Source organism: Crassostrea angulata, chromosome 4 (genome assembly GCF_025612915.1).
Source record: "Crassostrea angulata isolate pt1a10 chromosome 4, ASM2561291v2, whole genome shotgun sequence".
NCBI classification, from domain to species: domain Eukaryota; kingdom Metazoa; phylum Mollusca; class Bivalvia; order Ostreida; family Ostreidae; genus Magallana; species Magallana angulata.
The window spans coordinates 30,159,130-30,172,653 of NC_069114.1; the positions used below are offsets into that span (position 1 = coordinate 30,159,130).

At 35.5% G+C, this 13,524-nt stretch overlaps 1 protein-coding gene across 3 annotated transcripts; it reads left to right on the plus strand.

The window, feature by feature from the left end:
* The first annotated feature begins 2,084 nt into the window (after window positions 1–2,084).
* Window positions 2,085–13,403, plus strand: LOC128182018 (zinc metalloproteinase nas-14-like). 3 transcript variants are annotated; one of them, XM_052850612.1, is made up of 17 exons: window positions 2,094–2,253; window positions 2,355–2,454; window positions 4,731–4,839; window positions 5,264–5,352; window positions 5,457–5,574; window positions 5,661–5,730; window positions 6,147–6,350; window positions 6,459–6,597; window positions 6,944–7,063; window positions 7,361–7,498; window positions 7,718–7,867; window positions 8,110–8,338; window positions 8,411–8,616; window positions 9,043–9,201; window positions 9,605–9,748; window positions 10,479–10,646; window positions 11,116–13,403. In XM_052850612.1, exons 1-17 carry the CDS (start codon window positions 2,218–2,220, stop codon window positions 11,253–11,255), a joined length of 2,319 nt encoding a protein of 772 aa, XP_052706572.1. In that variant the 5' UTR covers window positions 2,094–2,217; the 3' UTR covers window positions 11,256–13,403. The 3 variants fall into 3 exon arrangements, with proteins under 3 accessions (XP_052706573.1, XP_052706572.1, XP_052706571.1); XM_052850611.1 differs by having other exon boundaries at window positions 8,110–8,616; XM_052850613.1 differs by lacking the exons at window positions 10,479–10,646; window positions 11,116–13,403 and having other exon boundaries at window positions 2,085–2,253; window positions 8,110–8,616; window positions 9,575–9,711.
* The last annotated feature ends 121 nt before the right edge of the window (window positions 13,404–13,524 follow it).

A 13,524-nucleotide genomic window follows, 5' to 3' on the forward strand; every position in this document is an offset into this window, starting at 1 on the left:
AAAAACAAGCTATATTACGGAACAGACCAGCTTAAAACAAAACCAACAGCCTCTTTTTCAAATTCAACAGACATCGATGCAAATTTTAAAACAAACGATCACCGATGCAAAGTCAAGTGAACAGTCATGCACTAAATTAACGCTAGGTGGTATGCCAAGATGTACATGTATCAGGAAAATTCGAAGAAGTCGTAACCTGGAGAAAACGTACCCTCTAATTACAGGGAACGTTTTTATGCGCGGATCCAGAATTTTTTTTTCAAGGGAGAAAAGAGGAGTCCGAGGGATATTTAGGTTTGCCAGGTTGGGGTGATGGTGATGTCGGTGGGGGTCTGAGCCATATATTAATTTTGGTAATTTTGGTCACAAATATACAGATACAGATAACATATATTGATAAATTAACGAATACACATAATCAAATATACCCAAACCATCACATTATTCTTATCATTATATTCATCTTTTGATTATCAAAATTATGATGCAATAAAAGCTATAATAATTAGATTTTTTAAAACGATTTCAGATAAACGTCTTTCAATTGATAAATTACCGACTGATTTTACTTCTGAGGCGACGCTTGTTCGTGTGTTTACTCAATTATTGCAAGCTTTTGGCAGCGGGGGGAGGGGGGCAGAGAGACCTGTCCCTCCCACTTTTTCTCGCAGCAAACATTTTGTTCTTAAATTAACATTAAAAAATCCGATTTATCAAGGAGTTTGTCCCCACCTTTTTTCGGAGCATGTAAAAACTGAAATTGAGTTAAAATAATAGGCGTACTCCCCCCCTCCCCACAACGGATTAGTATTTTTCATGATTTGCCATGATTTTTATTGTTTTCTTTTGGCTTGTCAATGTTTTTAAAGATGAGCCTGCCCCCTAACCTGTAACTAACCCCACATTCAAAAACGGTGCTACGTGCCTGTAATGTGTAACTATTTAATGTGTTGGTGCGTGATTATGTATAGGCAGCCCCCCCCCCCCCTTTTTTTTCCTCGCAGCAACTAGTTTTCTGATATTAACATATAAAAAAGTGAATGAACATGAAGTTGGCCCGCCCACATTTTTTAAAGGGGGGGGGGGGGGGCATGTAAGAAGTGAAGTGAAATGAAGGAAATTAACAGTGACTTGAAGTTATATGTACATGTGTAAAGTACGCTACACCCCCCCCCCCTCTCCGGATTCGGGGTTTCACGACTCTGAGAGGTTGTGATTTCCCTTTTTTTGGCCCGCCCTTAAAAAACGATCAGGTGTGCCTGATGTTAACAATGATACAAGCAAAATGTACAAATTTTTATTGAATAAGTCTTTTTATTACTTTGGAACAGTTTTCATAACTATTTCAATTCTTGTTACGATTTTTCGTCGTGAATTAATTTTCTGGATAGATTTGCTATTTTATAATAGGACAAAGCAGGCAATTACTATTTTTTATAAGGGTATCCAAAATACTATCCGCAGATTTTCTACATTTACTTCTTTGATCAGGAATGAAAGTCTACATAGTTGCTTGCAATGCCATTATGAATTTCGAATTCGAAAGAGCAGTATTATAATAATTTGGAAATATAGATATCTTAATATGAAGTTTGAGTCGCAGGTGGATTGAATGAAATACACATGAATTATTTCATTGACTTGCTTGAATAATTCACAAAGAACAAATCAGGTTAGAAATATAGACAACATGTAGCCTGTCGTAGAATGACGACCGATGCACTTTCTAGGTAATGATTCAGCGCTCTGAGTCATTTGAATTGACCCATCATTTCGCTTCTAGTTTCCAGTAAAAAAAAAAAAACCAAGCATGGCATCCCCTGAACTAAACCTTCGGTGTCTTCCTGAACGATAAGATAGCTATAACAGTTCCACTGAGGTCGTACGTGGCTTTTATTCATTAATGTCACAGAGTTCACAACACACCTAGTGGGATGTTTGGTAAATAAACTGAACACTGTAAACAAAGTAATTGCCGGAAACAAACATTGCTTCAAATGCACACAAAAAACCACATTACAAAAAACGCTGCACTTTTATCGTAATTGAGTAAGAACATGGATTGGAGCGCACATGTGGGTCAGGAAGGTCTGTTGATGGGGATTTGATCAGGAATCCTCCGTGTACGTTCCGCTTGACTGCCGCTGAAGCGAGGCAGACCTACCTCACACGTTATAAAAGAGAAGTTCCCGCCCGACATCCCGCTAATCGTCAGTGATGAAGACTTGTATCGTCCCCGTTGTCATTATACTGGTAGATTATACAGAATTTCTCCTTAATTCTTATTGTGTTATATACCATGTAATCGGGACGTATTCGATTATGATTCTGAAAGTGGTGTTCGTTATTTGTAGAGCTTTGTGCGTGATGTGGTTTCCCAGGGAGACAGGCGGCGGCCCCCTGTTGGAGCCACCATAGACCAACTGATAGCCCGGTCGATGGGGGGAATAGAAGGTAGGAAGGGCAAATTTGTTTATGTATGATGTAATCATGACGTACATTTTTGTAGTTAGTTCTGAGATATGAGTAATGCATGCATGATGTCATCTTGATAGATTTCAGAACGTTATTTAATTTAAGTTTTATAATGATAAAATATCAAAATCTAATCTTACACTTGATATATAAAGAAATGTAATAAATGGAGATATTTAAAGAATACAGTTTTGTCAGTCATCTTGCGAAGACAACATGGTGATGAAAAATACAAGCGGTCATGTCAAAAATTCCATTATTTGATCGGTTATGCCGTTGTTGTTTTTAATGGTGTATAGATAGTTAGATTAATTCCAAACTTGTAAAGTAATTTCAATCAAAGATAAATTGTTTATGAAAAAGCATAGTTAAAATAATTCAAATGGCGAACCTACCTATAAATGCAAATATATAGACATATACAATGTATTGTTACGAGTTCCCTTACAAAAAGGCTAACTGATGCAGTAACAGAATATGATTCATAAGTAATTATCCAAAACCTTGAACCTCTGTCTCCACCAGCTGATAATTGCATGAGTCGTACCCCAAACTTAAACCTTTGAACATATAATCATACGGATGCTTTTTGATGAGAGTGAAATGTCAAACTCATTTACAAAAACGATTTTTCAAAAGAAATTTTCCGCACAAAAACCGTGGAAGAATTGATAACGCAATTAACATCAGAAAAAAAGATCAAAGTTTTGCTGTCATCGCGTCATGAAACCGCCAATTCTTGCAAACCAAGACGAATTACATGTAAGAACAAGCTTGCATGAAATTTCATTTCTCAGCAATGATTAGAATGAAATGACAGGCTCTGGTATATAGTAGAAATGGAATTTTACCAATGTGCTCAGATTCGCATTGTTATCGATCAAGGTTGAATGAATTCTGAACCAAGGTTGTGTAACGTTATTTAAAGATTGGTCCATCAATTTTTGTTTTTGACCGCATTCGAAATTTTAATCTCAACAAATTCTGGTTCAGACAAAAACTAGTTTACCATTGCTGACAACAAAGATGATAAAGACCCTAAAAAGAGAAAAAAATTCACGAATAACTTTCCACACCAATGCTGATGGTGTCAGAGCACCAAGATAGTAATTTAAAAACACCTAATGAACTTACAAAAATTATATAACAACTTGCAATCCTTAGGAAACGGCGTGTTTTTGACATGAATTTTGCACGAAAGGTCATCGAAAGTGAGTTTGGTATGATCAAATGTCATGCTTTTAATTAATATTTTAGGCTTGATTTGAAATTACTTAATACAGTCTTTCTTGGGATATCAGTCATATAAGTTTGAGAACAAAAACACCAAAAAGTGTCTTTGGCTGTTTTATTTTCGTTGCGAAGGCCAGCTATTCTAATCTAGTATTCACATGCATCAATGGTATAAACACAGACGCATACGCATGTTAATTCTTACATCATTTATTTGATACAATACCGGTGCCATTTTTATTTCTATTGTACATACTCGTATAGACATTCATTTACCCGAGTGCCAATCTGTGACACAGTGCCTATGCGCGCTCAGTAGATACAGTCGGCCACGTACATCAAAGATTTTAAAAAAGTGAAAAACAGGTATTCCGTACAAATTGCAGTAAATAAATTGTAACGATGTACATACTTTCAGGTTATGTATGTGTATTATGCAATGCTCCTCTCCTTCATATCTAGTAAGGTCTACTAAAGACGGCGTTTTATTCTTAAAATAAAAGTTTTAATAAGTTGTGCCTTCGAATACAACATGAACTTACAAAAAAATACTAGTTACACTGTTTAAGTAACGACCAGAGAGTAACTCACTCGAAAGAGCCCACATTTTGTCGTCAAGCACAGTCTATGTGGTGGGTTGGTTTTAACGTTGCTAGATATTGAATTTGTCTACCAACTCAAATTAACCTCAAAAGAATAAAATACATGTAGGCCTACACGTACGTAAAACTTAAAGTATAGACCGCTCATTCTCTACAGTAACTGGTTGTCAAGTTTCTTGTAAAATATAAAAAGAAGACAAATTACTCAGTGCATTGCTCATCGTCGGAAACCCACGGCCAGTCTCGCATACGCATACTTAGCGTATGCGAGACTGGCCGTGGGTTTCCGACTTTGTGCATTGCCTAGCTATTGCCCACATGTATAGTCTTGATTCTGTACAGTAATACAATTATGTAATTTTGTACAGTAATGTGTATTTCGTAAAGATTAATTAAAGTTTGTGGCATTTATTAATGCAGGTTATGTTAACATAAGCAACCAACTGGTGACTCCTGATTCCAAGATTCTGGCAGAATTAGACATGTACCTCACGTTTGACCAGTACAAGATTCTATACTCTTCTGAAAGGTATGGCTAAACATTCATACTAGAATTTCTCGGACATTGGTACATGTACTTTATATATATATGTTAAAAGTACCAAAAGTTCTTTCCATTGTACCCTAACAAAGAAATGTACTACCGTATAACGGGTAATTTTTACTGCTGTGATTTTTTACGAATTTGTCTTAAAAAGGGCGATTTGAATTTTTACGCGTATTTTTTTTAAGAATTGGACATGTCCGTAAAAATTAAAATAATCTGTGGTAAAAGTCTTGCATATATGTAACGAGAGGTATCTATTGATTATATACATGTACATGCACCTGTATATTTGTTGATATTTTTGGTCAAGATAATGATAATAATCAATTTGAAAATATCAGGTACTGATGAATATAATTAAATATTGAAAAAAAAATCCCAATCAATATAGAAAGACAATTTTCAGAGAAAGAACAAAGCGGAAGGCAGTGCGATCGGGTGTACTGCGTTGGCCCAATGGTGAAATACCTTACGAATTCAAATGGGGCGCATACAGTAAGAAAGTTTCTAATTGGCTGAGTACTGAATTTGAATTCAACTATATTCCAAATGTTTTAGATTGTGACATGAAATTATTTTTTTCCCTTTTTGTGTAATAGGTAACTCGGAGAAATATCTAATCCGTGTCGCCATGCGTGAATGGGAAAAGTATACGTGTCTGCGATTTAGAAAAAGACAGAGAGAGAATAACTATGTCATGTTTCAAGACAATTTTGGGTGAGCGCAAAAATGGTATACACGAAACATTTTAAATGCAAAACGAAATGAAAATCATCTGTAATTTTACAACGTTCTAATTTCAGCTGTAACTCCCAGTTAGGCATGGTCGGTGGAGGACAGCCTTTGAATCTAGACAGAAATGGCTGCCGATACGTAAGCTGCTAAGTTAGTTACCGATTCAATTATAGTTAATGCAATTATGCACAGAACACCATGTGCACAATGCTTGTATGCTGTAATTTTTAAGCGAATCAATGCAGAATTCTGCAGATGAAAGTAACCCGTCTTGTGTAAAAAAAAAAACCAAAAACATTGTTAACAGACACAAGCCTTTCAAGCTTGCAATATCGCTCAATGCTTTGGTTTAAAGGAATTAAGCATCAATAACAACTGAGGGTAAAGGTCTCTTCCTCTTTATCAATAAACAAGACAACAAAATGGTAGCCATAGCGATTTACAAAAGTGCGATTCTACTAAATTTAACCTTATAACTAATATTGCTTCAATACCCAGTTCGATATTTTTTTTCTTCATTTGATGGTAAACTGGCAAACTTTTTTGTATAACAGAAAGGGCTTTATCTTCATGAGATTGGGCACGCTGTTGGTTTGGTTCACGAACACCAGCGGCCGATTCGGGATCAGTTTATTCGAATCAATTACGGAAATGTACATCCAAGTCTACGACAATGGTTTCAAAAGTATCCACATTACCGAATTAACAACTTTAATATTTCTTACGAGTTTTCCTCTGTCATGCATTACGGAATCACGGTAAGAAATCATAAAGACCAACATGCTTACATTTCACAAAAATGTCAACTTTGAAAAGGAAAGTTCGTTTTACAATGAATATGTTTTCCTTTCTCTCCTTGGCCGTAGGCATTTTCTGTTGATGGGCGATCAAAAACTATAGAGACGCAGCCTCAGTACAGATCACAGGAACCGGAAATAGGACGCGTGTATTCCAAGGAGTTGTCCTTCACCGATATAGCCACAGTTAACAATATGTATCATTGTAGTAAGTTTCCAAGTAGCAGCTTCCGGTTTGAGCATCCGGTCTAAAAACCCCAGGTTTTCCATCCAATTTTTTTTCAGACCGGAAGCTACAGACCTGAAGCTAGTTTCCAAGTATATATCTGAACATACACGTGTATAGCAAGAGACGGGGCTTGCAGGGTCTAATCTCTTCACTATTTTTTGGAAAATATAAAATATTCTCTATATAATTAGCTCCTCTTCATTTGTTAGACCCCTCCATTTTGATTCTACGTATCTGCAAAAATTGATTCAATTTGGTTAAAAAAATTACGAAAAAGTAATAAAAGCTTTCCGTGTATTTTAACCATTGGCATTGGTGGTTTCAGATAGACACTGCAGTAGAAATATACGCTGTAGAGATGGCGGCTATGTAGACCAGAATTGTCGATGTGTCTGTCCGGACGGGTCGTCAGACTGTGAAGAAGGCAAAGCTCCACAATTTCAGTGTAGGTTTAATCAGCTGTGCAAAAGACTTGATTGTACACTCAAACCTTTTTCTTCCTGTATCTTGAATATACCAACCCTCTCATGTATGTGATCATTAATCAAAATTGTATCATAAATTAAATTCTAAATTATATTGTACAATCATATACATCTGTATAACTATATCCAAGACCTTTAGTCAGTATAGCATCTTTTAATCACAAAATGAGCTTTTCAATCAAGCTTTGAAAAATGTATTATAACATCATAAAAAACTCAAAATCCAATCTAAACCACAGCAAACCATTGTTTATAAGTCTGTAGGAATCAGGACAAGGATTGGTCGTGCAGTGTGTGGGCCAAACAGGGGGAGTGCGACAGGAATCCTAGGTACATGAAATACAAGTGTGCGCGGGCATGTGGAGTGTGCAGTGACGCAATGGCCGCCGATAAAGGTTACATATTTAGATTCTGATTTTATCCGTTATGTCGAACATCCACGAATATTATTGGACTACTAATCGCACCATCTTGACATTAAACTTTTCGTTGTTTTTATAACTAAAAAATTTAACGACCTCTTTGATCTATGTATTTTCTCGTGTGAAAGCTAGACTAAGAATTGAAAGCTTTCTGCTTTCTAATCCAAAAGCCTTTGTGTATTTTTGCATCAGTGGTTGGAGACCAGTGCGTGAATGCTTTTCCCGATGACAAGTGTAAAAGCTGGAAAGAGCTTGGAGACTGTGTGGCCAACAAAGTATGGATGTCACAGAACTGTAAAAAGGCATGTGGAGTCTGTGGCAGTAGCAACGATTCCACCGGAAGTAGGCTTTCAACACACTGTTTCTTCTACCTTCTGCAGAAAGGATCAAACACATTACTCGTTTCCTTAAATTTAATCTGACGTTGTAGAAAAGAATAATGTAAAAAATTATAAAAAGATGACTGATATCTTTTTACAATGGCCTCGAAATAAAATTCTCATAAACGTTTAAATAAAATTAACTTCCTTGGATCAAAAACAGTTTTCTAGTTCTTGCATTCCATTTCTTATCCTTTACGATAGCTGGGTGCTCAAACAGGCAACCCGACAAGAAGTGTGACGACTGGGCAGTGAGGGGAGAATGTACTGTCAATCCGAGATGGATGGCGAGAAATTGTCGGAAGTCGTGTCAACAATGTACCGACGGCAGTGGTACAACTTCCAGAATACCAAATACCACTTCCACTCCTAGACCCACCGTACGAACGACTGCTGCCACCACCACCACCACCACCACAGAAAGAACCACAACCTCAGAACCATTTACCACTGTGGATAATGGGACTGTTGCCACCACCACCACCACCACAGAAAGAACCACAAGCTCAGAACCATCTACCACTGTGGATAATGTTACTTCTTCTACCACAGAACCGCCTACCACTGTAGATACAACCACTACCAGAGACGAGAATCTAACGACTACAATCCCATGGCAGTCTACCACTACCACCAGTCGACCGTCTACAACCACCGTATATACTCCACCGACCCGAACTACTACAATATCACCTACCACACGGAAACCGGGTTTGTTACATCAATCTATTAAAAATAAGACTTGTTAAACCACTAAATGCAAGTTTATATGCAGGATAATGTAGAGGTCTGATTTTAATCTGATTGCAGGAGCATGGTTCAATGTTATCTATATAATTTTGCATCCATTTCTGCATTATAGTATATCGAAATATACTGTTGATGAAGTCCATGCTTCCAGTGTAGATAAACCTTTAATTGTTTTTGCATCCAACCATCGTCTGACGCCACTGCCCAAGATGGCCACGGTCCGGAGTCACACTTTGGCCGTAGATAGTAAACAGCGGTCAAACTGTAAAATGTTCTCTCATCAACAAAAGGAACAATATTTGGACAAAGAGTCATACTAGGAGATGACGTACTTGTATGTATGTCCAAAAAAAAAATCCCTAATGCATTTCATGTTTCGTATTATAGTCAGACTCCTACCGAAGGCACCTGTTATTTCGGTAATAGAAATCACACCAGACTTGGTCAGATTCCAAGTGTCATTCCGGAGAGATGATGGATCTACACTCAAACTTCTTGTTGTCAAACCATTCCAGAGGGAACTGAAATATAAAAACTATCCAATAGGTAAGAAACGAGAATTACATGTACCTTTCAAAAAATTAATCAGTTATTCAGTAGTTGAAATTTTATTAGCTTTAAAATCTTATTATGATATACCGGTTAACCAATGTATCTTGCAATTCTCCAATATTCTGTGGTGGCTAGAATGAGATTTTTCATAGTTCCGCAGAATAGGTGGGTTCCAACTTAAGAATACGTAATTTCACAATATCTCTATTTAATTAACCTTCTACAGTAAAGGCTTAATTATGACTGCCGCCAAGAACTGCAACTATATTTTTATGATAAATCAAGTTGAATATGATAAACATAAGGTTGTTTATAAAAATTATAAATAAGAGATTGTGATTGAGTTATATTATTCTTTTCTCTGCAGGCATGTAATTTCCTTTTTTTATCGCTTAAGAATTAACAGATGGCGGACCTAGAGTTATAGAAGTGAAGTACTCCGGTCTAAAACCGAAGTCTGCATATTCCTTCCGATTCTATGCAATAAGTGATGCTGGATCTGGTCAATATATTGATGAAAAAATAATGACAAAAGCCAAAGGTAATTATTTACCACACTGCATGTATTAATCAAGAGTAGCAAGAAAGGAATTAAATACGGTTAGCTATTTTTAAACTCAGTGATTCGATTCTTTTCCTCAACATGCGTTAATAGAAGTTGGATGTTCTTTAACCAAATAATCTAGTTACTGCTGCAACATTATACCAATACTCTAAATGTATCACAATTTTTGAATTAAATGGTCCATATTTTTAAGTAATTTATTATGACTTTATATAAGGAGGCTGGTTGGTCAAAACGTTTACCATCAGACCCGCCTTAAACTTTTTAACATGATATTTTTAGTCATACACTATTATTTACTGAAGGAACATTTTAAACTATCATTATACCACAGAGTAATACTAAAGATTTGCCGGTCAACTATAAGCTTCAATTGGCATCAAATTTTTAGACAATGAATAGTGAGATTATGATAAGTGAAAAACGTATAAAATGAATTTTAAAATTATTTTATATACAGAGGGTTCTTCACCAATCTATCAGGCGAAACAACAGTCAAAAATATGGAACAGCATACTCTACAATTAAAGGCTCTTTTACGAGCGCAGGTGCTCGGGGTCAGGAACACCCCCCCCCCCCTCCCCGATATTCACCCCCCACATTCATTTAGGGGCTTCCCTAAAGTTTCGTATACAAAACTATAAACCATTAGTATAAAAAGCGAAATTTTTATCGCTAAAGGTAGATGTATTTCTCGTGTCTTTAGAAATTGCAGTGACAAGAAGCACCTGTGGGAACAAATACCCAGATGAGAAATGTCAGAGATTAGAAACAAAATGGAAGTTCTGTAGAGTGCACAGATTGTGGATGTCAAAGAACTGTAAAGAGACATGTGGGTTATGCCCGATACAGAGAGACGAAGCAACGACCGGAAGTAAGTACTAAGCGTACGCGTTAAGCAGATATAACAAATAAATTGATACATTCTGTAGATTCCTTATTTTACGCGAGTACTTAATTCGGTTGTGATTCAACTGTTTTTCAATCAAATCGCGAGAACATAAAACCGCGAAATGCAAATGTTTTATCATAGTTTCATATGTAGTTTACATATATACTGATGAATGTCCAAAATATAAAAGCGGCATTTTAAAATCCTCGCGATTTTTCACGGATATTAGTTTTTCGCGTTTAATTAGGAATCTACAGTACTATATCCAGCCTAAAGTTTTAGCAAAAGAGACATCAGCATCATGATCAGTTGTTGTGGGGGAATCTTTCTAGGCAGCATTTTGTCTGTATGTTTTTACTACGGGTTTACCTATGCCTACACACGTCTCTATAGTTATTTATTCATTGTGAATTAGTTCGAGTACCAAGTAAGTGTTGTTTGGTTTTCCTAGGGACAGGAGACCCTAACTGTCAGGACGCTGATAAATACTGTCGGGATTGGTCCCGCTTCGGACACTGTCAATCGAACGCGTCCTACATGCTGAAATACTGCAAGGCGGCGTGCAGGGTGTGTACACCTACTGCCGTATAATGATAAACTGCAGCAGAAAGTTCAACAACAGTCAACAACGGTGATGTGTTCAAAAAATAACAAGGCGTTCAACAACAGTGAAATGTTCAACAACGGTGATGTGTTCAACAAACAACAAGGCGTTCAACAACAGTGAAATGTTCAACAGCGGGAATGTGTTCAACATCGGAAATGTGTTCCACAACGCTTAAATGTTCAATAACAGTTTTTAGAATGTTCAATAACAGTAAGGTTTTAAACAATAGTGAGAAGGTACAAAAACAATGTTTATAATAGTTAAATAACAAAATGGTGTTCAGCAATATGAATTGTTCAAGCGTGTATTAAAGCAACATTGCGATGATGAACAGTTTAATCTCGTCAAGTGTTCAGTAATTATAACGACGTACTCTTCTGGTCGGAGATATTATAAATAATCACTGTAATGTGAATCCAAGGCTTATCTTTTATCAATATACAGTTTATGAAGTTAATATTTGCAACTTCTGTATAATTATCATCTGAGGTACATTTATATGCAGTATTCGCACCAGACTTCTCCGAAAATATACATGTAGCTAAGGATTCCGAATAGGTGCGAATCCTATATGTACTAAGTAATGGATATTTAGCTAAATTCTATGACCAATTCCTTTTCATCAATCTGTATTTAATTTTGAAAACATCAACCGATCGCTTCGGATTATAATGAAGATTGTCAAGAATTTCATTTTTCTTAAACAAGCTTGAAGGTGTCAGAAATTTAAAATCGTGTAAATTTTATTGTTAAAGGTGTATTGGAAATCATGTGGTTATCAAATTAGAAGCATTTAAACTTTTAAAGTTATCCAAGTTCACTGTTGTAGGTACTATGATTTTGATTTAAATGTACATTTTAATTTAAATGTTATCCTTATTTTACATAATAACCCACTGTTTTTTTTACTTTTGTATCAAGAATGTATAACGTTTGTATCAAGGGTAGGCCCATATACTGTAGGTATATCATGCGCGGATCTAGATGATGGGTTTGGGGGTGGGTCTGTGCCCTTCTCCGGGAAAAATTCAAATTTTTGAAATTCACAGTAAATTACAGCAAACACAGTTATCATTCGGAAGTATCCTTAAAATATTCTGAATCCGCTCATGTATCAATGATAACGAAAAATCATTTGATTTGAACATAATATATATTTTGATTGTATTATTTAATTTATGAAAAATCAAACTTATTTACTTGGATGTGTTTTGATTTAAATTAGTTATGTGTGCAAATAGTTTGTGTTATTATAAACTTATAACGTTTTTTAATATATATTTTATATCTATTATACACATGTACATGTATTTTAATATTTTATATCATTGTCATATAGTCATTATTAATATTTTTTCATATGCATGTATACCATGTTTCAATGTGCCAATATCTATGAAATACAAATAGTTATCTAGTTAAATAAATTTATTGTGAAGAGAGTACACTTTTAAAATATTAACCACACATTAACTTGACTACATGTATATATGCAAAGTGGAACAAATCTTATAATGTGAACTTTAAAATAAAAAAGTGAAAGTATTAATTATGCTTTGTTATTAAAAATACAGATATATGTATTTCTACCACAATTATATATTTACATCCACCAAGTATTATTTCCTCCATTTCTTACGGAAACTTACAATTAATTCATAGCTCTATAGAAACAGCCAGACTGAAATCTACACGCCCTGTTTATCGATTGGTTAAAATCTACAGCGGCTGGAAAATGACACGCCCGGCCCTGTTTGTCGATTGGTTGTCAAAGCCTACAGCGACGTAAGAAAATTCACGGACTGCACGAAATAATGACGATGTCAGACTCAAAGTCTCACAGGAGACGATTTGGCTGTTTCTTTTAGCTAACGTACGTTTGTACATTAACAGTAATTTAGTGAATTTTACTAACTTTTCATAATCAATTTATAATAAATTAGTTAAAAGAAAGATGTTAATATATACAATAAAATGCTCTCTCTGTTGATTCATGCGGGTTATGAAGGTAGCGATTATTGCAGAAAAAAAATCACAAAGTTTTTCTGCAATATCGGTACCTTCATATCTCGAATGAATCACCAAAGAAAGCATTTTATTGTTTAAAAAGAAAAAATCAAATTCATTATCTCAAAAAATTCCAAAATCATTTTAACCAAGTACAGATCGTAATAACTTTAGATGAATAACAACCCAACATATGCGACAAAATTTTATGAAAGCAACCCCCCCCCCAAAAAAAAACAACACGCA

Coding starts and splice junctions, on each gene's coding strand:
- LOC128182018 (XM_052850611.1), top strand. CDS start 2,218: ATGAAGACTTGTATCGTCCCCGTTGTCATTATACTG. Junction 5,353..5,456: donor ATTCAAATGGGGCGCATACA/GTAAGAAAGTTT, acceptor TTTGTGTAATAG/GTAACTCGGAGAAATATCTA. Junction 10,647..11,115: donor AGACGAAGCAACGACCGGAA/GTAAGTACTAAG, acceptor TGGTTTTCCTAG/GGACAGGAGACCCTAACTGT.